General features: G+C 45.1%; 1 protein-coding gene across 3 annotated transcripts in view; it reads left to right on the top strand.

Annotated features, from left to right (window-relative positions):
- Window positions 1-24,134, top strand: part of GNB1 (G protein subunit beta 1) — a 93,111-nt gene that overhangs the window by 56,825 nt on the left and 12,152 nt on the right. For all 3 annotated transcript variants that reach the window (XM_082615601.1, XM_082615600.1, XM_082615599.1), the window contains 5 exons: window positions 9,458-9,560; window positions 14,814-14,852; window positions 16,467-16,573; window positions 20,700-20,763; window positions 21,863-22,025. In XM_082615601.1, the coding sequence (XP_082471727.1) occupies window positions 9,504-9,560; window positions 14,814-14,852; window positions 16,467-16,573; window positions 20,700-20,763; window positions 21,863-22,025 (430 nt within the window). In that variant the 5' untranslated portion in view covers window positions 9,458-9,503. The remainder of the gene's footprint in view (window positions 1-9,457; window positions 9,561-14,813; window positions 14,853-16,466; window positions 16,574-20,699; window positions 20,764-21,862; window positions 22,026-24,134) is intronic.

Here is a 24,134-nt window from a genome sequence, read left to right as displayed (position 1 = left end):
TTTCTAGCCGGTTAGGGATTGCTTAGGGGGCCTACATGGTTAACTCTGGAGGTGGCCTGAATCGGAACCATGGCCAGTGCCGTTTGTGACCGTGAACCTTGGGTAGGTCATGACTCCTTTTCCTGCTGTTTACTGTGTGGACAATCCGTTGAACCTCCTCCTAGGGGGTGGTGAGGACACATGTGACATTACACGGCAAGGGGTCCTAAGTCAGCTGTGACCTCAGAGTAGATTGTGAATCACCTTTTACGTGATTTTGAAGCAGTCAGGAATCCAAGTGGTGAGACCCTATAGGCTTTTCTGAGCCGGCTTGTGAGGTTGGCCTTGTCTGTCGTCCGTTTAGACTCTGGTCTCGGGGGATGGAGCCACAGCGTCTTCTGTCCACAGCAGGTGCTTGGTAGACAGGGGTGAGGAAGACAAATAAGGGGTTTGTAGAGCGAAACCAAGAGCACTGCTGATAAAGGGAGAATGGCCCCAGTTCCCGGACTTGGCCTGGGTGCCGCGCCTGGTCAGAACGCAGACAGGCCGCCCCGTTTCCCGCAGCAGAACCACTCAGCAGAGATGTTGGGTGTCGAAGAATCACAGAGCTGTTTTGCAAAAGTCAAGACATATTCAGAAGAAATTAATATACTTTGATGAGTATGAGTCATGCTTTTACTTTCTGTAACTTCTGTGGGGAGATGCTAGCTGTAGGCTGTCTGAATTGATGGTTTTGAGAGGAGCAGTTTAGGGCAGCTCTGCTCACCTAGAACAAGACCTCGGCTCCCTGGGCTGTCGCTTAGGACATCTCTCCCACTGTCAGCAAGGGTGTAGTTATGCGTCCCGTCCGTAGGGGTTTCTCTCTCGTGGCCCACTTTTCACATCACGGACAAACCTTGGCTGCTGCCTTCAGGTGGGAAGACAGAATCCTACAGCCTCGAAGGAAGCAGGGGAGCCTGAGCTGCGCCTGGCTCGTGGTGGAGGAGACGCAGAGACGCGGCAGGGGCTGCGGGTTGGGGCGAGGCTGGGAGATGCTGGGAGTTGGGGGGGGGCGGAAAGCACATTCCTGCCGCCCCTAGGCAGGTGCCAGCCAGCAGAGGTGGGCCCTGGGCAGCACGCAGCTGGGCAGCAGGTGGTCTCTGCCTTCCCTGAGCCCCCGCCCGCCCCCCGCAGCACTGCCTGCTCGGGCTCCCTTGGGTCCCACTGTCCATGCTGCCAGGGCCCCTGGGTCTTCTAGGCCTGCTCCGGTACTTTGTTAGCTAGAAATGTGAGGTGGACTGAGATTCACGTTCCCTTCTAGTTCAAGAATTTTTCTTAACAGGCACAAAATAGTATTTGTATGATAGCTTAAATAAAATAAGTCTGGGTTTTAAATTATTCAGCACAATAACAGTATGTTTGCAACTTTGCTTTCAGTAACATACTTCTTATCAGATGCTTTCATGTGTTCTGAAATGTAAATTCTTTTTTTATATATATTTATCTAATTATTATTTATTTTTGGCTGCATTGGGGCTTTGTTGTTGCGCGCGGGCTTTCTCTAGTTGCGGCGAGCAGGGGCTACTCTTCGTTGTGGTGCGCGGGCTTCTCTTGTTGCGGAGCACAGGCTCTAGGTGCGCGGGCCTCAGTAGTTGTGGCTCACAGGCTCTAGAGTGCAGGCTCAGTAGTTGTGGCACACGGGCTCAGTTGCTCCGCGGCATGTGGTATCTTCCTGGACCAGGGCTTGGAACTCATGTCCTCTGCATTGGCAGTTGGATTCTTAACCACTGCACCACCAGGGAAGTCCTGAAGTGCAAATTCTTTATAGTAATTTTCAAATGTGACATTGAATAGCAACCATAAATAGTTTGCATATGATGGTAAAGCTAAGTAGTGCCTTCTGAATGATGGGTTTAGATGAACAGAAGGTGGAATTTGCGGCTATTGATATTGCTACCTGCTTGATGAGGCACATCTCTGTGGAGGGAGGATGGAGCTGGCTTACAAAAACTATGTTTTTTACTTTTTGTGCTCTCTGCAATCTGTCCATGGGGCTGGAGTACTTTCCTGTTGTTCTCAGGTACATGGTTGATTTTTCGGTTTTTTTTGCTGTACGCGGGCCTCTCACTGTTGTGGCCTCTCCCGCTGCGGAGCACAGGCTCCGGACGCGCAGGCTCAGGAGCCATGGCTCACGGGCCCAGCTGCTCTGCGGCATGTGGGATCCTCCTGGACCGGGGCACGAACCTGTGTCCCCTGCATTGGCAGGCGGACTCTCAACCACTGCGCCACTAGGGAAGCCCCAACATGGTTGATTTTTAAAATTTTATTTTTGGGGCTGCGCCTTGCATCTTGGAGGATTTTAGTTCCCCGACCAGGGATCATACCCGAGCCCAGCAGTGAAAGTGCCAAGTCCTAACCACTGGACCACTGGGGAAGTCCCATACATATTTGATTTTTTGTTAGGCAGTAAATCCCTTTGGATGCATTTAACCCTATTATGACGCCACTCACTCAAGGACTGGCTTTGGGTCTTGGGAAATGAGGAAAGCATGTGCTAGAGTGGTGGTGTTGGAACCATTCACAGGGCATCAGACCAGACATCAGCATGGTACCATCTTGGGGGGCTTTTCCACTGCCGTGATGTCTGGGTTTAGCATGGATTTCCTAGAATGACACGTGGGTTCCTAGAAATTCAGTTTGCGTGTATGTGGCGTTTGACTGTCAGTGACTTTATGAAGTTATGTGTAGGTTCTGTTGTGATTTGAAAAGTACAAGAACCTTTATTTTCAAAAGGTAGTAAACAGAAGTGAGATTCTTCTTCCCTCTTATAGAACCTCAGCTGGGGCCCTCGTGGTGATCAGACCTTTGTAAGGCTAATAAGTAAATTCACTTTATGTATAGATTATATCTTGTATCTTTTAAATTTCTATTTACAGAACTAATGTACGATCGTTGTATACATTTAGTTCTGGTAAGAATGATTACATTTTCTACATTGTCCTAGTGCTTTGGGGATATGCTTCAATTGGAGTTAAACAGTAATTTAGAAGAAGAGTATACTGCATTGTCCATAAATGTAAAATGTGAAAAGTAAAAGTGTCTTATGTGTGTATTATCAGTAAACACTTAACTGAGGGGCTGTGAGTTTTCTTTTAAAATTTGCATCAGAAAATTGAGAAACAGGAAAATCTTGTGAGGTATCTTAGATGTTGGGGACAGACTATTTAAATCATTGCATTCTAGTAAAATGTAACACACACATGTCAGTTTTAAAATAACATGTAAAAATTTGCTGGATACTTTAATCCAGAGCCAGATGGGAATTTTGTGTGTAATTAGGTTTCCTCTCTTAGTCTCCATTACCAGCTGGTCACCCATATCAAAAACTAGTTATGGTTTACTTTGTACTGAATGTTCTGATATCTGCTACTTCTTAGAAGCTGATATAATGTTTCATCAAAACTTAATTTTTTGTCACTTTTGAGACATACCAGCCTCCATGGTCAACCATTCAGTTGTTCAGACAAATTTGAGAATTTTGGGGATTGACTCTTTCTCACAGACAACCAGCTAACGTGGCAACGTGATCCATGTCAAAATACAACACGATGTGCTTGTGAGATCCCTGTGCTCCTATATTTTTGAAACTAAGAGATATATAACAGATTTCATACATACTTGTAATGTAGTCAAACAATACCAAGAAGTAATGACTTTTAAAAAAATTTATTAAGAGAATGTTCAAACATAGATTACAGGCAGAATATTAGGAAATCATCCAGCTGTAACAGAATTCTGCTAGTTTTGTTTAGTCTCCTTTCTTCCTATCAGAGTGTTTTAAACGAAGTCCCCAAATCATATCATTTCACTCATCAGTAAGAAGCGTTTCTCACGGTTAAGGACTTCAGTTTCATTATGGCACCGAATGAAAGAGCAGCAGCCCCTTGTCAGCAAATACCCGGACGATATTCAGGTTTTCCTGGTGTTCTCTGTACATTTGGATTTTAAATCAAGATTCAAGGTCTCTAACATTTAAACAGAAACTATTCTAATGGAAAATTGAAATACATAATAAGTTAACCAACAGTATAAGGAACTCCATCACCAAACTAAAGCAATTACCACCTCACGACCAAACTTGTTCTTCTGTGCTCTCCCCCGTTTCCCTGCTCGGTTGTTTTACAGCGAATTTCAGACACGTCATTTTATTCTTAAATCTGTCAGGGTATAGCTTCCCACGCCAGGGAAGCCTGCGGGTGTCGTGTGGTGGAGTTGTCCCGCGCTCTGGGGATTTGCCTCACTGCTCGGGTTTTGTTAAAGCAGCTGTGACCCAGGAAGGGTCCATCACCCTTTGGACTTGTGCTGTCTTGATTTTGGAGATTCACTTGGATTTGGGAATGGAAGAAAAACCAGAAAAGCTGGTGAAATTGATCCCTCACGCAAACTCCCCTCTCCCAGAATGCTCTTTTGTCTGGAGGTGAGGTGCGGTACTGGTACTCGTGTGGCCGAGCAGGTTGGCAGACTCCTGCCCCCGTGGCGCGGGGTGCTCGGCGGGGCTGTTGTTGCCCCAGGACGTTGAGCGCAGCACGGGCACCGGTGGCTGGCGTCCCGGGCCGCCTTCCTGTGGGTCGCGAACCCGCGTGTGCGTGGCGGCTGTTCTGTGGGGGGTGCGCTTCGTAGTCTGATCACTGATCACACAGAAAGGCTTGCAGAGCCCTTCACAGTTGTCTTGTTAGTTTTCTTCTCGGCCCTGCGGTGTCGGTGCTGTCGTTCCTGTGGGGCAGTCAGCAGACCAGAGTGGAAAGTGAGCGGGTGAAAGTCACCTTCCCTGTGTGTCGCAAACCAGAACCTGAAATTATATTTTGATGCAGTCACTCCTCTTTGTCCTTAATATCAGCTCGTATCATTGTTAGTGACTGGGTCATAACTGGGGCGCTGGCGGCCCTTGAGGTGTCCTTCCTAGACTTTACAGGGGTCTTGATTAGAGGGGCGTGGTGCTGCATTCACCGTGAAGTACATTATATCACAAATGTGAAATATTTAAATAAAAAATTATGTTAACACTTTAACTTACAGAGATACTGGGTATAACCTAAAGTAGGGGCAGACCACTTCACATACTTGCTTTTAAGATACTTAAATTTCTGTGGAAAGTATTTCCAAAACAAGCTCTAAATAAAAGCTGGTGGCAGATGTGGGTCATAAAGAACAGAAGTGAGACTCTCAGCAGGTCCTGTCTTAGTGGATTAGACTGGCCAGTGCGCTGAGTCAGCATGGCCAGTGCTTAGCCGTGACTTTGGCCCGGGAGGAGAGAAGGAGCCCAGGCCACGTAAACCTGATGGTGGGCTTCTCAGAGGCTCTGGGGGACTAAGGATAGTGAAGAGAACAGCAAAAGCAGTTACGTGTAAGTAAGACCTTTAAAATGTACATTCATTTTTTGTGATCAAAGAAATATAAACTGCATGTCCAGTATTTGGAAAATGAAGAGAAAATTATGACCAATAATTCTAACAAAAATGCTGTCTTATTACATGTGTTTTTAAATTAGGTATGTTTTTGGCCTTCTTAAATAGCTAAAATTATTACACACAAATTTATTTTTCATTTAGCAAATAATGAGCATTTTTCTAGGTTTTTATACTATCTCCCTTATTGTTCCTAGTGATATGTAATAGTTCACCCAGTAAACGGTTAACATTTACTAGCTTTTTTTTTTAACTGAAAAGTATGGTGGAAGAATTGTGAATGCTTCTTGGTTCAACGGCCCAGATAACCAGTTAACTTTTTTGAAAAAAACTTTTTTTTTTGAAAAAAAAAAATTATGAAGACATAATTTGTCTTTTTTCCTTATATATATATGATAATGTGAAAAATCAGAGCTGCCCCTATTCCTGTGTATTTCCCCCCAAAATAGCCATTAACGTTTTCTTGTGTATATAGAAAAAAGATTGCTTACATTAGCATAGATGTTTATTCTTTTTATATGCACAGGAGAAATATCATGATTTATATATTTTTCTGTACCTTGTCTCTTTCATTTGCTGTTATCTTCACAGAAGAGCATTTGGGACGAACTTTTAGTTTGTGGGAATTAGGAATTTTTTGCTTCCCGTCAGTCCCGCTCTGTATCTGAGTGTTCAGGCTCCTTGCTATCCGTGGGTTGCCGACTTCTCTTTGGGGGAGTGTTGACTGCTTGGCCTTGTGTGATGGTGGTGTTGCCCGGTCCCTTCACACTCATCCTGTGAGGCCAGTTCAGTGTCCGTTAGCTCAAGGCGCGGGAGGCTGCCCATCGTGGATGTGTGTGTGCCCCACAGAGGAGGTCCTGGACTGTGCCACGTCAGAGCGAACCCCAGTGCCCAGAGGGTGACGGGGAGAGGTGACTGCGTGCTGGAGTGTCCCTCCATCGGTGAGAGGCCATCTGCAGATAACTTCTTCTCCAGATTGGATTTTTTAAAATACACCTTCAACATGTAGAATAAAGAATGTAGTTGAAAAAATGTTTTAAATGTCTACCAGCAGGTTTCTCTTTCTGACCAGACTGTAGAGATCAAAAAGGGCCTTTCAGGACACTTATTTTTATTCGTAGTAGAGATATGAATACCCTTTTCTTTAAAAATTCACGGATACGAATTTTGAGTCTCCTAATTGAGACTTGAATGTGGACACTGATCGTAGAGAGAGCCGTAATCAAAAGGCAGTATTAATAATTCATGTTATTTAATGATGAAAGAGAAGTAGATCTGGTTTTGTTCTCTTTGCTTGTGACTAAAGATTAAAGTCAGCAAGTATTGGTATTATTGCTTCTGAAATTTTGAGAGATAACTGAATTGGAGCTTCTCATTTGAAAGATAGTTAAGTTTTCAATAAATTAATTTCTCTAATTTAAAGCAATACAGCTGGGTGATTATCATGTATTGATATATATTTTATAATATGTAAAAATAAGAGCATCTAATTAAATGAAATAGTTAATTTTAATATCTCAGGAGCTATTCCATCTAATACTGGGATTTGGGTCTTTACCTAAAGACCACCTAGCATCTCTGAAAGTTCTTTCTGTTTATCTCGATCCTAGGAGTTTGTTGGTTTTGTCCGTACTTTAAAAGCTAGCTTAGCTTTTTAGTGTTTAAATTAGGATCAGAATACATGGTTTGTTGACTAAGACTAACCATTTAATTCAGTGTACCTTATGACAGCATTAGCTGTTAGTTCTCTTCACGTTGATTTTGGAAGGATTGAATGAAGTAGCTTCTCCACAGACTAAGAACAATTCTTTAACGTGGGGGTGGGGAGTGTTAACTGGGATAAAACTGCCCCCAGCTCTGCCGGATTGTCCTTATAGTATAATTTGATCACGTGTGAAATGCACGTGCGCTGCAGCAGGCCGCCAGGGTTGGCGGGGAGGATGCAGGGCCGTCCATAAGCTCAGGAAACGCGTCGGCACAGCTTTCTGTTTTAAAATTATTTCGTGTTCTCTTGGCACTGTTGTTATTTCATACATTAATATTCATCAGCTGCAGTCCTCAGAGTTTGACACATGAACACGAGAGAGAGAATTGGCCCGGTTATCACATAGGGTAACTCCAGCCATGCTCCCTTTGTCCAGGGAGGCGCCGGCGAGTCTGCGTGGGCGAAGCTTGCCCGGGCTTACAACACCCACTTGAAGTAACGCCTCTAGGAACAGTGGCGGTACTGTGCTTGCCTTCCCGGACCCGCTGGAGTGGCAGACCCTGCCTTTGTCCTCTGAGATGCCTCAGCTCCGCGTCATGGCCCCACCCCATTAGGCCTTTCCTGGTAGTTGTGCAGACTTTCATTTAGGGTCAGCCCAAGGGACTTGATGCCTCTAGAAGCCCAGCACTTCCCCTTCTGCTTCCTGCCCGGCCCGCCCCGGCAGCTAATGGCGTTTTGTGGCTGTGAATAGTCGTGGGCTGGTGGGTGCAGGTCAGGGCAGGAGCCAGGAACTTAACACATACTTTTTAAAGATGCTTTTTATTGGGAAAGGTATTTTTGTTTTCTCAGTAAGTATTCTGTAATATAGACCATGTAACAATTATTTTGAATGCTTTTGCACAGAAAAAGAAAGTTTATCTAGACTGGGAACTAACAACTATGTTTCTTGGGTCATCCAGATTATTTCCCCCAGATGTGTTTCCATTTTAAGAAAATAAATAATTACTGTTAATTAAATATCTGGTGTACATTATAATAACCCTGTGACTTTCACACAAAATCTGTGATGGAAGAATTCTCCCCTCTGTGTTTGGATAGGAAATTGAGGCCCTTGCATAAGCTGTGTTTGCATGTGGGAGCTAATTGTATTCTTAAGTGATTAAAAGATGTTGGTAATTGTATCTTCAGCTTTGTGATAGGTTGGTCATAGTTAGGATTGACCTAAGAGCTATGTTCTTGGTCAGAAATGCAACCCCCAGTTACGACATTCCCTTGGGGAAATAAGTCTCTTGTTTAATAGGATAATTGTGTTTTGACCCTGACTTCAGGAATACTGTCTAATGAGCCCGGGGGTGGGGCAGGATCAAGAGAAGGCAGCAGGGCTGCTTGTACTGAGCCTACTTTGGCCTGTACCCATAAGGACTGCGGTGTTGTCTCTGAGTATCCTGGGATCCCAGAGCCCATTTTGGTGGGAGAGTAAGTTGTCCTGAATCAGAGACCTGTTGGACACCAAACTGAGTCTTTTTAGAATCGCTGTGTGGGACTTCCCTGGTGGCTCAGTGGTTAAGAATCCACCTGCCAATGCAGGGGACACGGGTTCGAGCCCTGGTCCGGGAAGATCCCACATGCTGCGGAGCACCTGCGCCCGTGCACCACAACTACTGAGCCTGCGCTCTAGAGCCCGTGTGCCGCAACTCCTGAAGCCCATGTGCCTAGAGCCCGTGCTCCGTAACAAGAGAAGCCACTGCAACGAGAAGCTCGCGCACCGCAACGAAGAGTAGCCCGCGCTCGCTGCAACTAGAGAAAGCCCGCGTGTAGCAACGAAGACCCAATGCAGCCAAAAAAAAAAAAATTAGAATCACTGTGTGAACATTCTGATGTCTTCTGGGCAGTCATGGGTTCAAGATCACTGACACGGCTATGAGGTGCTGGGTTGCCAGGTTGCCGCTGTACTCTATTTCCTGAACTAACTACCCCAGGGTTTTCATGTGAGAGCTTTTCTGAACGTCAGTCTTAGGTTCTTGAGTTTATAGTGAGACCCAAATCCTTCGTGAAACCTGCTTCTAAACAGATTTTTCTTTCTTCAGCCCACCACCACCTTTTGAATAGTCTATTAGACGTTGTCATTGAACAAAGCTTGTGTATAATAGTAATTATACTTCATTAACACAGCCCTTGTAGGCATTTTATACCTTCTTATGAATGCTAAAGAAAGGTGCTCTGATTTGTAATGAAACCATAGCTCTCAAAATTTCAATCTCCTTCTCTCACCTGCTTCATTAAATTACTCAGTCATTGTTTATTAATTTTTTGTGCTTTTCTCTTTCAGATCTAAGATTCTTTGAGGTGGCTTTGAAGAGCACTAAGATTAGAAGATGAGTGAACTTGACCAGTTACGGCAGGAGGCCGAACAGCTTAAAAACCAGATTAGAGTACGTAGCTATGTGTGCTCAGTTTTGTTAATCATTTGGATTTCAGATGCAAAGTTACCATTTTAAGGAAAGATGGGTTACAGAATACAGACTATTCATTGTTTTGGATTGAAATTGAATCTTAAGTGGCCCAGGATGTAGAAATTACAGATCCAGGGCTTCCCTGGTGGCGCAGTGGTTGAGAGTCCACCTGCCGATGCAGGGGACATAGGTTCGTGCCCCGGTCCGGGAAGATCCCACGTGCCGCAGAGCGGCTAGGCCCGTGAGCCATGGCCGCTGAGCCTGCGCATACAGAGCCTGTGCTCCACAGCGGGAGAGGCCACAACAGTGACAGGCCCGCATACCGCCCAAAAAAAAAAAAAAAAAAAAAAAGAAATTACAGATCCAGGTATTTGGCCTAGTACATTATTTTCAGGATTTTGTTTTCTTTCTCTCTTTCTTTCTTTTTTTAAACATCATTATTGGAGTATAATTGCCTTACAATGTTTTGTTAGTTTCTGCTAGGATTTTGTTTTCTAGCATATTTTCACTTCACTATACAGCAAATGTTTCCATAGAATTTATAGACATCTTTTTGTATCTTTTTTCTTGACTTTGGGAATTAGCTTTGTGACATTCTTTTGGTCACTGTATGGAGTGTGGTATTCACTTCCCCCACTGTGACTGCTAAGTTGAGGGCAGGAAACTTGTTTAAAAATAAGAGTATTAACAACAATAATAAAAAGTATTTTAAGTGCGCGTGATTTGTTCTTAATTTTGAAAAAAGGTATTTCCTAGGGATGGTTATGGCTGTTAGAGCACTAACATCTATCTTCAAATAGATGCTTTGTTCAAATAGAGCATCTCTTTGAAGATAAAAACAGCCAGGTATCATTCAGCTGTCCTGTAGAAAGTAGGATAGTTGCAGAGTTCTCAAGCCTTACCATCCAATCTGTCACTGATGTTTATAATGGTGCACTGCAGAACCCATGAACTTTTAAAAGGGGATGCATACTAGGTCCAACTATAAGGATGGAGCCTAATTATTTCCTTTTAAAAGACCAATTATATGTTCAGAAAGCCTAGTGGTAATTGGAAAGAAAGATCAGCATCATTTTAGCCAACGTTTTCTTGAAGTTGAGAAAAGATAATGGAATTATCTGAGATCTACCATCAAAGAGGAAACAAAATATCCTTTTACTGTAAGAATTTCAAATCTTAACATTTAAGAGATACGATATAGCTCAATAAAAATAAGGAAGAGTTAGTATTTTTAATGGTTTGCTCTGATCAGATTTGTTTAATACGTCCAGCCACACTCCAGAATATAGAAATCAGAATTTTGTTTTTCTAGCAACAATAAGTTGTTGTTTATAAGTTGTTCATAAATAGTGGGTTCAGATCTATTCGTAGCAAATAAGAGAGTTCATATGGCATAGGTAAAAAAAAAAAAATCCAAATTTGGTGGAAAAAAAATAAAGGCTGAAAGTCAGTGTTGCATCTCTTCCTCCCATTTTTTAGACCCGTTTTCTGTAAAGCACACACAGCCCTCCTCTTAGGGGACAGAGCTGTTGTGTGAGCCACATGTGGAATTCAAAATTGTAAAAAGAAACTGGTAGAATTAATTTTTAACAACTGTATCTAAACCAATATATCTAAAAGATCACCATTTTGATATATAATTAATAAATACATTTACTTCTTACACTCTTTTTTGGTACTGAGTCTTGCCAATTCAGGGTCTCTTACATGAAATGGCCTCAGCGTGCACCCGCGGCATCTCCTGTGGTGCCTGCTCCACGCGGACCATCCCCAGGAGAGTGGACGAGCTGCACAGCCATCTCCATACCCATCTGCACAGGCTTTGCCTCTGAGGCTGTGCTGGTTTCTTTGCACAGTATAGGGTCGACAAAGCTGTTTGAGTCCATTACATCAAATGGGAACGGAGGACTTTCTTTAACAAAGGAAAAAAAACACCCTATTCCCCGATTACCCAAGGAACACATGCTTGTTAAAGAACGTAGGGCACAGGGCCTCCCTGGTGGCGCAGTGGTTGAGAGTCCACCTGCCGATGTAGGGGACACGGGTTCGTGCCCCGGTCCGGGAGGATCCCACATGCCGCGGAGCGGCTGGGCCCGTGAGCCATGGCCGCTGAGCCTGCGCGTCCGGAGCCTGTGCTCCGCAACGGGAGCGGCCACGGCAGTGAGAGGCCCGTGTACCCACTACAAAAAAAAAAAAAAAAAAAGAACGTAGGGCACAGCAAATCAAACAAGAGATGGTAGATGATTCTGAGAGGGGTCTCTTGCTTTATTAGATTGGTCTTTAAGCTGAAAGACCCCAGAGAGACCGTGTCATCTTACTTTTGGTCATGTTTGTGAGGAAACACGGGCTCTCAATGGGATGCAGATTGAAATATGGCATGTCTTAAACACATGGGCTACCAATGGATGAAGGGGAACTCCACGACATGTACAGGCGCAAATTTTTTTCAAACTGACTGTGCTGACCCTGCAAGTGAACAAGATGGGCCGAGTGACGCATACGGGCGCTTGTCTCCAGCGACAGCAGAGCTGGGGTGGTCAGTGCGGCCCTAGTGGGATGGGCCTGGCCGCGTGCTGCCCTGTGCTGGACCGACATCCAGCCAGGATAAGACCTGACTGGCTGTGGGTCTGTATGTGCTCCTCTGGGTGAGGGGCAGGAAGGTGACCTGCTGTCTTCAGTGACTCTTCTCAGCACAGACAGTACAGGAGCCTTGGCTAAAGAATAAGCCATTGTGAACGTATCACCAGGCCGTTAAATTGGAATTTAATCTAAAAAATGTTGACGATTTCTGTCTTTATTAAGCAGTTACGGAGATGGTTTCCATTAGAAGACTTCTTCCTGCAGGGTTGGAAGTTGAAGATTGAATTGCTCTGAGGATGCTGTACTCATTTATATTGAGCACTTGTTGGCTAAAATGAAGACTGCATTAGAGTTCCCTGTGTTTAGTGTTTAAAATGGTTTTTCTGTCTGTTCTCTGTGGTGTCACTGCAGTCTGCTCTGGACATTACGAAATCCATTTTAATCTCTGGACACTAACCAGAATGAAGCCACTTAAGTCCCATGGTATACTTTTTCCATTAAAAAAATTCTTGTTAGGGGCCTCCCTGGCAGTCCAGTGGTTAGGACTTGGGGTTTTCACTGCAGTGGCTCAGGTTCAATCCCTGGTCGGGGAACTAAGATCCTGCAAGCCATGTGGTGCAGCCAAAAAACAAATTTAAAATTCTTGTTATTCTTTTTTAAAATTGAAAGCTGTGTATAATATCAGTAAGAATGGTACTCAAGGTTTCCCTGGTGGCACAGTGGTTAAGAATCCACCTGCCAATGCAGGGGACACAGGTTCAACCCCTGGTGTGGGAAGATGCCACACTCCGTGGAGCAACTAAGCCCATGCACTACAACTACTGAGCCCACGTGCCACAACTACTGAGCCCTGTGCCGCAACTATTGAGCACATGTGCCACAACTACTGAGCCCGTGTGCCACAAGTACTGAAGCCCATGTGCCTAGAGCCTGTGCTCCACAACAAGAAGCCACCGCAATGAGAAGCCCGCGCACTGCAACAGAGTAGCCCCTGCTCGCCGCAACTAGAGAAAGGCTGCGCGCAGCAACGAAGACCCAACACAGCCAAAAAATAGATAAATAAATAAATAACAAATTTTTTAAATGGTACTCAGAAATGAATATTGAACTCTGTGAGTAACTGATAGAGTCCCTGATGGAAAACCTGCTGCTCTGTGTCTCCCCTCCTCTTGGTCTTGACCCCAAGTTTAGGTGCTGGCACAGAAATACCTGATTATATAATTTTTGTGTTTTAACTAAATAAGCAGATTTAACTAAGCAGAACGGCTTCTGATAGGATAGTTTGAGTTGAATTTGAAATCTAGCTATTTGGTCCCTCTATAATCACCATCTCGTTGAATATACTCCCTGTGCTGGGCTGGTGAGTATTAGCACCAGCTTCGTGAAGCAGAAATAATTAGCAGTGAGGCCGTTTGCCCTGGAGGGGTCCCCGGGCCCTCCCACACGAGTGCTGACATGCATGTCAGTGAGAGCAGGTGGTCAGGTGGCACAGTGGCAACGTTTCTATTAGAAATTGTCATAATTTCCTTTGAAATTATTCCTACACAAAAGAAGGTTTTAGGCCCCATCCCTGCGTTCAAATTTTGACCCTCTTAAAGCTGTTGTCTCAGTTTCCCTCAGAATGTATGGCTTTCTGTTTGTAAAAATACATACGCCGGGGCTTCTCTGGTGGTGCAGTGGATGAGAATCTGCCTGCCAATGCAGGGGACACAGGTTCGATCCCTGGTTCTGGAAGATCCCACATGTCGCGGAGCAACGAAGCCCGTGCGCCACAACTACTGAAGCCACGCGCCACAACTACTGAAGCCCACGTGCCACAACTACTGAAGCCTGCACGCCTAGAGCCCACGCTCTGTGACAAGAGAAGCCACCACAGTGAGAAGAAGCCTGCGCACTGCAACGAAGAGTAGCCCGTATGCAGCCATGAAGACCCAACACAGCCAGAAAATATGTCTATATATATATGTATATATATACACACACACACTAATTTTGAGATTTCAAGATTTTTTTTCTAGTAACTTGGATCACTTAGGAACAATGAGAACATTTTAATCAGCTTGAGTAACATCGCTTTGTAGTTCTCATCTGCTTCACAAGGTCATTTTATAGATAAGAAAACAGGTAACGGGCTGCCAACAGCCAGAGAGTCTTAACCTGAATTTGGTTGTTTTGACCCCACATCCTTTGCTCTTTTGTGTAGAGGTTAGCTTCAGGGATTGTTTGGCTTGGAAACAAGAGTCTTAGTTAACACACTCTAGAAGGAAAGTTCTCTGGGCTGGCCAGTCAGTGCTTTTTAGACCTTGTTTCTGTGGGCCCCACGGCTCCTGGGCTGGTAGAAGGAGCGAGACGCACGTGCAGGTCTGTGGGAAGGTGCCGGAGTCTCGCAGGCAGGAGAGGAGGCTCTGGGGGCGCGGGGGCGCTGCACATTAGACGGGATAGTCTGCAGGCCAGGCACGCACTTGGGTGTTGCTGGTTCTCTGTTGAGTGTGCTCGGGACCGTGGGTGCGGGGCTGGGCGGGGGGCGGGAGGCGAAGGAAGGGGTCTGAGCTCTCCCACCCTGGTGGAAGCTCTCCGGGACTGCAGTGCCAGCACCTTGGAGTGACTATCTGAAACAGCACTAATTCCCTCTTTATCATTGTCTTTCCCTAGGATGCTAGAAAAGCGTGTGCAGATGCAACTCTCTCCCAGGTAAGAGCAGTTTGTGCAGAGTCGCTGGCCTGGCCTGGAGGTTGGTGCTTGTGGCGCCTCCACTGGGGATCTCTAGAGGGAGAGCTCTGATTCTCTCCTGTGCACAGTGAGGGTGTGGGGCACTGCTCCAAGGGTTCTGCGCAGGCCCTTACCACGCTAGGCGAGGCCGTGGTGTGTCACAGATGACAAATAATGTCTCTTGAGCCTTCTTGCGGAGGTTGGAGTTGTAAATGTTATTGCAGTCTTGATACAGCTATTTCAGAGTTCCTCTCCCTAGCAAAATCTGCCTCAGAACTTCGATTTCTAAAGTCCCGTTTGGCAGATTCTCAAAAAGTTAAAACATTAGTCATGACCCAGCAGTTCCACTCCTAGATGCACGCCCAGAGGAGCTGAGAGCTGACGCTCAAAACGAGCCCGTGTGTGTGCATGCTCACGTCGTCTCGGTTCCCAGCAGCCAGAGCAGAAAGCAGATATCCACAGATGGAGGAGCGCAAGGACAAAGTGTGGCCTGTCCACGCGGTGGGACGTTACTCAGCCATAGAAGGGATGAATCTCGAGACATGGCGCTCAGTGAAAGACGGTCACATGTTGTGTGATTCCATGCATATGAAATGTGCAGACAGGTCACCCTGTAGAGACAGAAGATAGGTTCATGGTTGCCCGGGGTTGGGGAGGAGGCTGTAGTGAGCAGCCACTTAATGAATGTGGGGTTTCCTCTGGGGGCGATGAGAGTGTCTTAGGAGGCAGCTGCGTGGCTATGCTAGATAGGACATACTCTCAGATGGTGCATTTCACCTCACTGAAAAACAATATTTTTGTCCAAAGAATTGAACAGAAATTTGAAAGAAAAATTATATTCCTACTTCTGTTGAGTATGATTTTTTTACATCGTCTTAGCGCTTTAGGAGATGTTATTTAATTGGGGTTAAACAATAAGTTAAAGAAAAATTAGACTGCATAGAATAACCTGCATTGGAATCTCAAATGCACTTTGGACTGTACGTGTTTTTAAAACCCATTATCGTGATACACTTGTATTCCATTTGTCAACCCAGAATCATTAACGTCAGGTTTTTGTATGTTGGAGTGAACAGCAGGTTTGCATGTATAGTTTTGTGCCCTAAGCTACAGAGTACAGAGGAGATTCCATCGTTGTCGAGCTCAGCGCACAGCCTGGTCGCTGGACAGTCTGTAAGGCTGGGGCCCAGTGTTCGATTGTGATGCAGGCTGACGAGGCTGTAATTCGGAGGAAACTCGTGAGGGCCTGATGGAGGCAGGAGGAGCTGGGCCGGGTGGCCAGCTAGGGAGACAGCAGAGCCCGGCGGGGAGGAGGCTCTGGGCCAGCCCCAGGCCTGCTACGCACCGGGGGAGGGGACGGGGGTCCTGGAGAACAGGTAGAGTAGCAGACTTCCGAGAACTGGGAGAGGGAAGGTAGGTGCCCTGGGAAACGGGAGAAATCACGGAGCGAGGCCTGGTGGACTGGAAGGAGCGGGGCAGGCACAGCCGTGGCCAGGGCGCCGGGGCCAGTGAGCGGGCTGGGCGTGGGGCAGAGGAAACCTCGCGGGGAGAGCACGCGTCCCGCGGTGTTAATTTGCAGTAACCTTTATTTTTAAGATCACAAACAACGTCGACCCAGTGGGAAGAATCCAGATGCGTACCAGGAGAACGCTGAGGGGGCACTTGGCCAAAATCTACGCCATGCACTGGGGCACGGATTCCAGGTGTGTGGGCTTGACACGTGCACGGAGGGGAAAACAACCTGAGCTCACTGGCTGTGACTTGTAAGGAAAAAATTAGGCATTTGCGTCAGATGTGCGAGCAGCCAGGCGCCCGAGCTCCGTCTGTGTCCCTGCCTGCCTCCCCGCCTGCCTCGGCCGGCCGGCCGCACCCGGTCGGCTCCTCACCGCCCTCCCGTTGCCTTTGTCCTCCCAGCTCCGCGGCTCGGCGCCCATGCCACCTTGGGGAGGTGACCTGTCCTCTGTGCCGTGGCTCCTCCTCTTTGCAGCCTGTTCCTCGTGGCCTCTCGGCCACACCCTCTCCTGGTTTCGGTGCCCCGGCTCAGGGATCAGAAGCCGCTTGCTGCGGTGTCCGTGTCCAGAGGGTTAGAACAGCGACTCATGTCCCAAGGGTCCTGCATGAGTCTGAGCTGGTCGTAGCTGCTGTCGCCGCCTCTCCCCCGCCTGTCTGCCCCACCTCCCTTTTCTCTAGCCTCTCATTCTTTCTACCTTGAATTCTGCCCCGTGTTCAGACCTCTTTCTAGGTTCTTCATCTCCATTGCCCTCCCGGTCCCTCCTACCCTTGCCCTTAACCTGCAGCAGCATTGAAATGAAACCCATTCAGCTCTTTTCTGTTCCTGTTTTAGAGGCTGCTGGGAAGTCTTTCTCCACTTTTCCACCCAAGTAATTACATAAAATGCTGTGTGACTTGGTGACTGTAACACGTTCTTTCAAATAGCTAACATGATATTTTAGATGCCTTTCTTAGAGTAGCATTTTTTCATGTTTAATTATCAGAGAAGAATTGTCTGCTTGGTGTTTTTTTTCTTTGTTCATGAAATTGCCTGCTTTAGAGTGTCAACAGCTACAGAACAAAAGAGTCTATTTTTAGTTTTTTCTGTAGACTATCCCATATAATTCCAAATGCAAATGAGAGCTAACTTAGATCATTTTAATGATGGCAGTAATCAGAAAGAATAAAAATGGAAAAAGAAAGAAAAATGCCCTTACTAGTCAATCCACCTTAGAATTTATTGTCAAAAGTAGATGGTAACCAAACAATATCTTACCTTTGGGTCTTTCCTCCCATCTGTGGGAACATCAGTGTCCTGATTAGACAGGACGTTCGACGGATAGTGATGTGTCACTTGTGCCCTGAGAGGTGACCAAGAGCTGTGTTCAAGGAACTGAGGCAGGTGTGTGGCCAGAGCTGTGGTGATGTGGAGAGGGGCTCAGGGGAGGCCGGGGGCTGGCAGCACCAGATCTCACAGGCGTCCCGATCACCGCTGCCAGGCTTTGCATGCCCTCTGGTTCCAACACAAATTCTGCCTCAAGAGCCCTGTGGTCGAAGGAACGAATGCAAAGGCAGGAATAAGCAGCACTGCGTTCCGGGTCGTGGCCACCCCTGAGAGAAGGGTGACGTGGGAGACCCAGGAGATGCTGCTGGGTGTTGCATGGGTCTTGTTGTCTTTCTCGGACAGCGTCGTGGGTACATGGGCATTTGTTTTAAAGCTGCTCTTCAAACGACAGTTATTTTTATAATGCCCTTATATGAGAGCTGTGTTTTACAATCATAAACAAGGAAAACAAAAAATGATACCAAAGAGGACCTTTGCTATCCAGACCCCTTCAGAGACTTTTTTTTGTTTTTTTTGTACATAGCCGTGTTTTCTGGAGGTAAAATAGGTAAAATTTTGCCTCTTTAAAGTCCAAAGAAAGTTTATTTTTATTTTGGATGTACATTTTGTTTAAGGCATCTTCATAAACAAAGGTTATTGTACAACCTTTTTTCATGATTCAAGACTATATTTTGGGAATGCCACTTATTTGATCATGTTTGTATAATTCATGGATACTCTCAAACTATTGCACTGATTAGCAGTTTTCTTTTAAAACTATAGAAGATGCCCCCAGTGAGGTTTGTGTATGTGCATGTGTCAGTACATACTATGTATGCATTTATAATATGCTTATCAACACGTTGTAATTTTTTTATACTTAAAGTCTACTTTTTATAAAATTTGAGAGTCTCAGTCACATGAATTAATGCTAAACTTCCCCCCCTTTTTAATTAATTAATTTATTTATTTTTGGCTGGGTTTTCGTTGCTACGCGCGGGCTTTCTCTAGTTGCAGCGAGCGGGGGCTGCTCTTCGTTGTGGTGCGCGGGCTTCTCATTGCGTTGGCTTCTCTTGTTGCAGAGCACGGGCTCTAGAGCGCAGGCTCAGTAGTTGTGGCGCACGCACTTAGTTGCTCCGCGGCATGTGGGATCTTCCTGGACCAGGGCTTGAACCTGTGTCCCCTGCATTGGCAGGTGGATTCTTAACCACTGTGCCACCAGGGAAGCCCTATCTCCCCTTTTTGAAGTCTGCTGAAGTGTTATAACTGAGAGTGAAATGCTGCTAACCCAGCGAGGCTTGAGAGTCCTCCCTCCTGAGAGTAAATGAAGGGCCTGAGGCCTTTGGATCTGGACCTCTATCTACTTAACCCCTGTTTTCAGTGTCCTGGAGCCCTGGGCATCCTCCTGGCTCTTGCCTCTGTTCTGGCTGGGTGGCATCTCGGGGGAACTGAGAGCTCTAGGAGACAGAAGGAACCAGGTCCCAAGCGGTCGTCCTACTGGGGATTAAGAGGTGTGTCTTTTCTCACCTTCTGGAGGATCAGGGGCTGCTTAATGTCTCTCTAACCCTGGGGCACGTCAGCACATAGTAAGCTTTCCGACCAGGAGGCCTTTCTAGAGGTGACCCTCCTGGAGGACGAGCTTCTTTACGTCAGCTCTGATGTTCATCCAAAGCCTGTGCTTAGAGGAGCCTGGCGGAAATCGAGCCGCAGAGCGACCCTGGTTCTGATTACACGGGGTCTTTCAAGTGCCTGATATGTTTATAACTGCCCCTCGATGCAGGGATTTACTTTAAGAAATTGCATCCAAAGAATAATAGGATTGGAGCCTGCACGTAGTTCAGTTCCGGGATAAGTTTTTCATGCAGTGCTGAACACGTATTTATTCCCTGCCAGACTCATTGCTGGCTCCCTGAGAAGGGTGTGCATCAGAGCGTAGAGTTGGATGAAAAGGACCAGTTGTCAGAGGGATTCGAGTGATTTTACCTCCAGGTTTTGACCAGTTCAGGAAGCCAAGTATATTGCAGCTGAAATGGTTGAGACCTGTGTTTTGATAAAATCTCTAAAACTGAAAATCCTTCTCCTTATTTACCATGCTGACACATATCTCTGCATGGGATTATGGAGAGAGCCTTCTTGCCGTTCCTCAAAAACAGCACAGTCTCTAGAACAGAGTTCCTTAGGATATCTTATGAGTAGCGGTGGTTCCCTGAATTTACTCTCACTTGAAATTCCTTTGCCCATTAGTCATGTTTTCCTTTTGCAGTTTCTGTCTTCTTTCTGCAAATACAGACAGAGCACCTTTTCAAGACACAGATCCCAAACGGCACAGTTGACCAAAGCAAAAAAATAGTTATGAAAAATATTCACGATAGTTAAGTAGTCTCTTCTGTGAGACCAGGCACAGCTGTGCTTTAGGTTTTGTCCTCTCTCTGCGAAGCAGGTGGAGCGGGAGCGCCTCCTTAACGTTTGTGAGGGCCTTGCAGTCCCATTTTGGCTCAGTCTGGGAAATTTTCATGTGGTATTTTTGGTGAGAAATGTCTCATAAATTTTGAATATCTAAAAATTTATTAGTCCTTTATATTTAGGCTTTCTACGTGTCAGAATGGAACAGAAAATTATATACTAAATATTTCCTACCACCTTTGACTCATGAAAGAAAGATATGTAGGTCTCACATCTGATTTATGGTGAACAGAAAACAAACAGAAGCAGTTCTAGGCAACCAGCTTGTCTCATCTGACCAGCCGAGGGACTGTGGCCAGGTCTTCACCTGAAGACAAGCATGATTGAACCTGAGCTGTTATTGCTGGGAATATTTTCTTTTCATGCTTTCAAAGTTGGTCTAAGAATTAGAACCTTTTTGGGGGGGGTGCTTATAAATAAGTGCACTTTGTCAGCAAATATAATATTGAAGTGCGTTAGTCATCACTCAAGTTTAGTCTTCATTTGTTGTCTTTGGGTGACTTCCCTTGTTGGTGTGGTACTGATGGTTTGCTTTTTTCTTTTTCCTTCAGGCTTCTAGTTAGTGCCTCACAGGATGGTAAGCTTATCATCTGGGATAGCTACACCACGAACAAGGTAGGTACTGCAAACCCTTCCCTGAAAAGCAGCCCGGGAAAGGCGGGTGTTTAAACTCTGGGTTCACTTACGTAAAATGTATAACAGGAGAGGGTGGGGGAGCACAGTGAGTTCGCTTTTGTGTAAAGTCGTATGGGTCAGGTAGAAGCCCAATCACATGGCTGGCACATGTCACTGGTGCTGCTGGGCCAGCATGGTGTTGCTGTGATGTGTCGTCTCTTTACAGAGCAGGTTGGGGGAGCCCCCTTCAAGTTTCTAGGGAACTGGAGTCCAATTTTAGCTCAGTCTGGGAAATCTCATGCTTTATTTAAAAATACAGAAATACAGCTTTCCGTTTAGTTAACTAGTTTTTACAAGAAATAATCTGAAAGAGTTTATACTATGAAGTATAAATTAAATTATTTTAAAAATTCAATCCAGGGTTGTATCATATTGAATGAAAAAAGTACTATCCTTGGTCTAAATGTGTGTAACAGACAAAATTCAGTTTTATCTTACTGGAGGATACCACATGTGTATAACAGAATCCAGTACTTACAACAAATCTATCTCAAACACAGGGAGGTGTGTGGTAGGATTAATTACAGTAATTTCCAGTTTGATTACTTCACTAAAATTGCTTTATTTTCTAAGTGAATTTTATAGCCATTTTGACAAGCCAGTGAAATGTTTTCCTTTTAATATATAATTGTGATTCAGAGGCTATGTTGCTGTTACTTAAGTGTCTACCTAACTGTAAGTTATGGCTTTATTAAAACTCTACATTTGGGAATTCCCTGGTAGTCCAGTGGTTAGGACTCCGTGTTTTCACTGCTGAGGACCTGGGTTCACTCCCTGGTTGGAAAACTAAGATCCCACAAGCTACACGGTGTGGCCTAAATAAATAAATAAAACTACATTAGATTGGTGTGAAGCACTGGATTTCTAATTAAATTATTACTTTATTTGACTGCCCACACATATAAAATATTTTCAAAATAATTTTGGCCACTGTTTTGCTGTGCAGTGAAAGTTGAAGACTAGAAGCAGGATCGTAAGTGTCAGTAGTCAATGTTTCTGACCTTGAGCGTGCTTGCATCACGTGTGTTCTGTCCTTTAGGTTCATGCCATCCCTCTGCGTTCCTCGTGGGTCATGACATGTGCATATGCCCCTTCTGGCAACTATGTGGCCTGCGGTGGCCTGGATAACATTTGCTCCATTTACAATCTGAAAACTCGTGAAGGGAATGTACGTGTGAGTCGTGAACTGGCTGGACATACAGGTACATGTTCTCATCAGTTAACTCAAAGTTTATACGCTGTGTGCCTCGCATGAGTTACATGCTATGGACACTCACCTCTTCTCAATAATTACTTAATGAGATTGGCTACAGCAATGGCCAGATACACTCTGAAAATGAAATCAAACACAGGCCTTGACATTCCTTTACCAGTAAGAAGCCTTTGGCTATCAGTCGCTGTAGTGGCCCGTCGTCAAGCTTGGGAACACAGGTGGCTCCGTAGCAGAGGACGCAGTGCGAGGTGTTACTCCTTCTGAACCGCCTTCCATCCTGAGCGCCTTTCCAGAAGGGTTTCCTAATGCAGACATGCATGAGCGTGCACGTGTCTCCCTGTGCGCACACACGTACTTATCCACACACCGAGACACCCTCACTGATCTCTTAGCGTCCTTCGTAGTGACTGCGTTCTTGGTGCACAGGAAGCGGAACAAGAGTCCTTCAGGCTGAGTGCTTTTGAACGCAGCCAGCTCGAAGCGTTGGGTGGTGTGTTATTTTGGCTTCTGTTGGCTTTGGGGTTGCTTCCTTCTTAACTTTCTATCTTCTTAAAGTAGAGACTTAGATCTTCCTACTTTTTCAAATATAAATTATCCTCTAAGCTACAAATTACCCTCTAAGCATGGCTTTAGCTGTATTATCATTCAGTGGGAAATATTTTTAATACCCTTTTGATAACTTGTTATTGGTTTCTAATCAAACGCCATTATGTTCAGAGAAGATGTTCTGTACCAGTTCTGTTTTTCACATTTACGGAGATTTGCTTCCAGTGGAGCAGGTGGTCTGAGGATGACACGCCACACGCGCTTGGGAGTCCAGGCTGTGGGGCAGGTTCTCAGCGTGTTCATCAAAGCAGGACTTTGACACTGTTCACATATTCTCTGTCTTTAGTTTATTTCTGTCAGTTGCTGAGGCAGGGATGGATTCATGTATTTCTCCCTTCATTCTGGGAATTTTTGCTTCATGTATCTTGAGCTCTGTTAGTAGAAGGTATGTTCATGACTGTCGTATGTTCCTGAAGAAGTGACCCTCTTTCTCAGAACCTTCTTTGTTGGAAAGTCGGCTTTATCTGATGTTAACGTAGCTGCTCCAGCCTTCTTAGTCCGACTGTTTGCATGGTGTATTTTTTCCCATCCACTTAACTGTATTTATAAACAGAGTCCCTTAGAGACAGCACACAGTTGGTTCTTTCTTTTTATCCACTCTAAGTGTTTCTGCCTTTCAAATAGTATGGGGTTCATTTCTGTTGCATGCAGTGTGGGTGCAGTGGGATTTGGCTCTCTCACTTTATGGTGTGCTCTCCTTTGCTGCCTTCTTTTGGGTTACTTGATTTTTTAGAGTTCTATTTTAGTTTTATCTGTTGGCTTTTCTGGTTACCTCCAAAAAAGGGTTATGTAGGGATTGCAGTGTACATTCATAATTTTTCATGGTGCACTCAGAGTTATATTGTATCCATTTATATGAAATACAAGAATCTTGTGGCCATAAATGCCCGTTTTCTGCCCTTCCTCATTCTTTATGAAGTTTTCGTAGGTGTTGCATCTCCATGTGTTATAAATTTTTTTCCTTTAAATGTTCTTAGCCACTTGAAGAAGCCACTTTGAATCGCCTTTTACATTTACTCAAACCTTCACCATCGGCAGCGCTAGTCATTCCTCCTGAAGACGTGAGGTTTTTTCGGGTTCCCTTCGGCCTGATGAACTTGCTTTACCGTTTCTTACCGTTAGCGCAGGTCTCCTAGCAGTGAATTCTGTCTGTTTTCATTTATCTGAAAATGTCGATTATCCTTCATTCTTGAAGAAGTTTTTGCTGGATACATTTAATTCTGGGTTGGTATTATTTTCTTTTAGCACTTTAAAGATTTTTCTTCGTTTTTTAACAGTTTGTGATGTGCCTTGGAGTGACTTTCTTTGTTTATCGTGCTTTAGCACCTTGAATTTGTAAAGTTTTGTCTTTCACTAGATTTGGGAAATACTAGAAATCCATTTTCTGTTCTTTGTTCTCTGTCTTTTTGTCCTCCAGTGGGTGCATGTTCACATCGTCTCTTAGGTTCCTACGGTTCTGCTCCTGTTTATTCCGTCTCCCGCTTCTCCAGAG

This window comes from Mesoplodon mirus, assembly GCF_964341445.2.
Source record: "Mesoplodon mirus genome assembly, chromosome: 3".
In the NCBI taxonomy this organism is placed as follows: Eukaryota; Metazoa; Chordata; class Mammalia; order Artiodactyla; family Ziphiidae; genus Mesoplodon; species Mesoplodon mirus.
The sequence above is the reverse complement of the archived record's forward strand: the minus strand, read 5'-3'. Positions and strand labels throughout refer to the sequence as shown.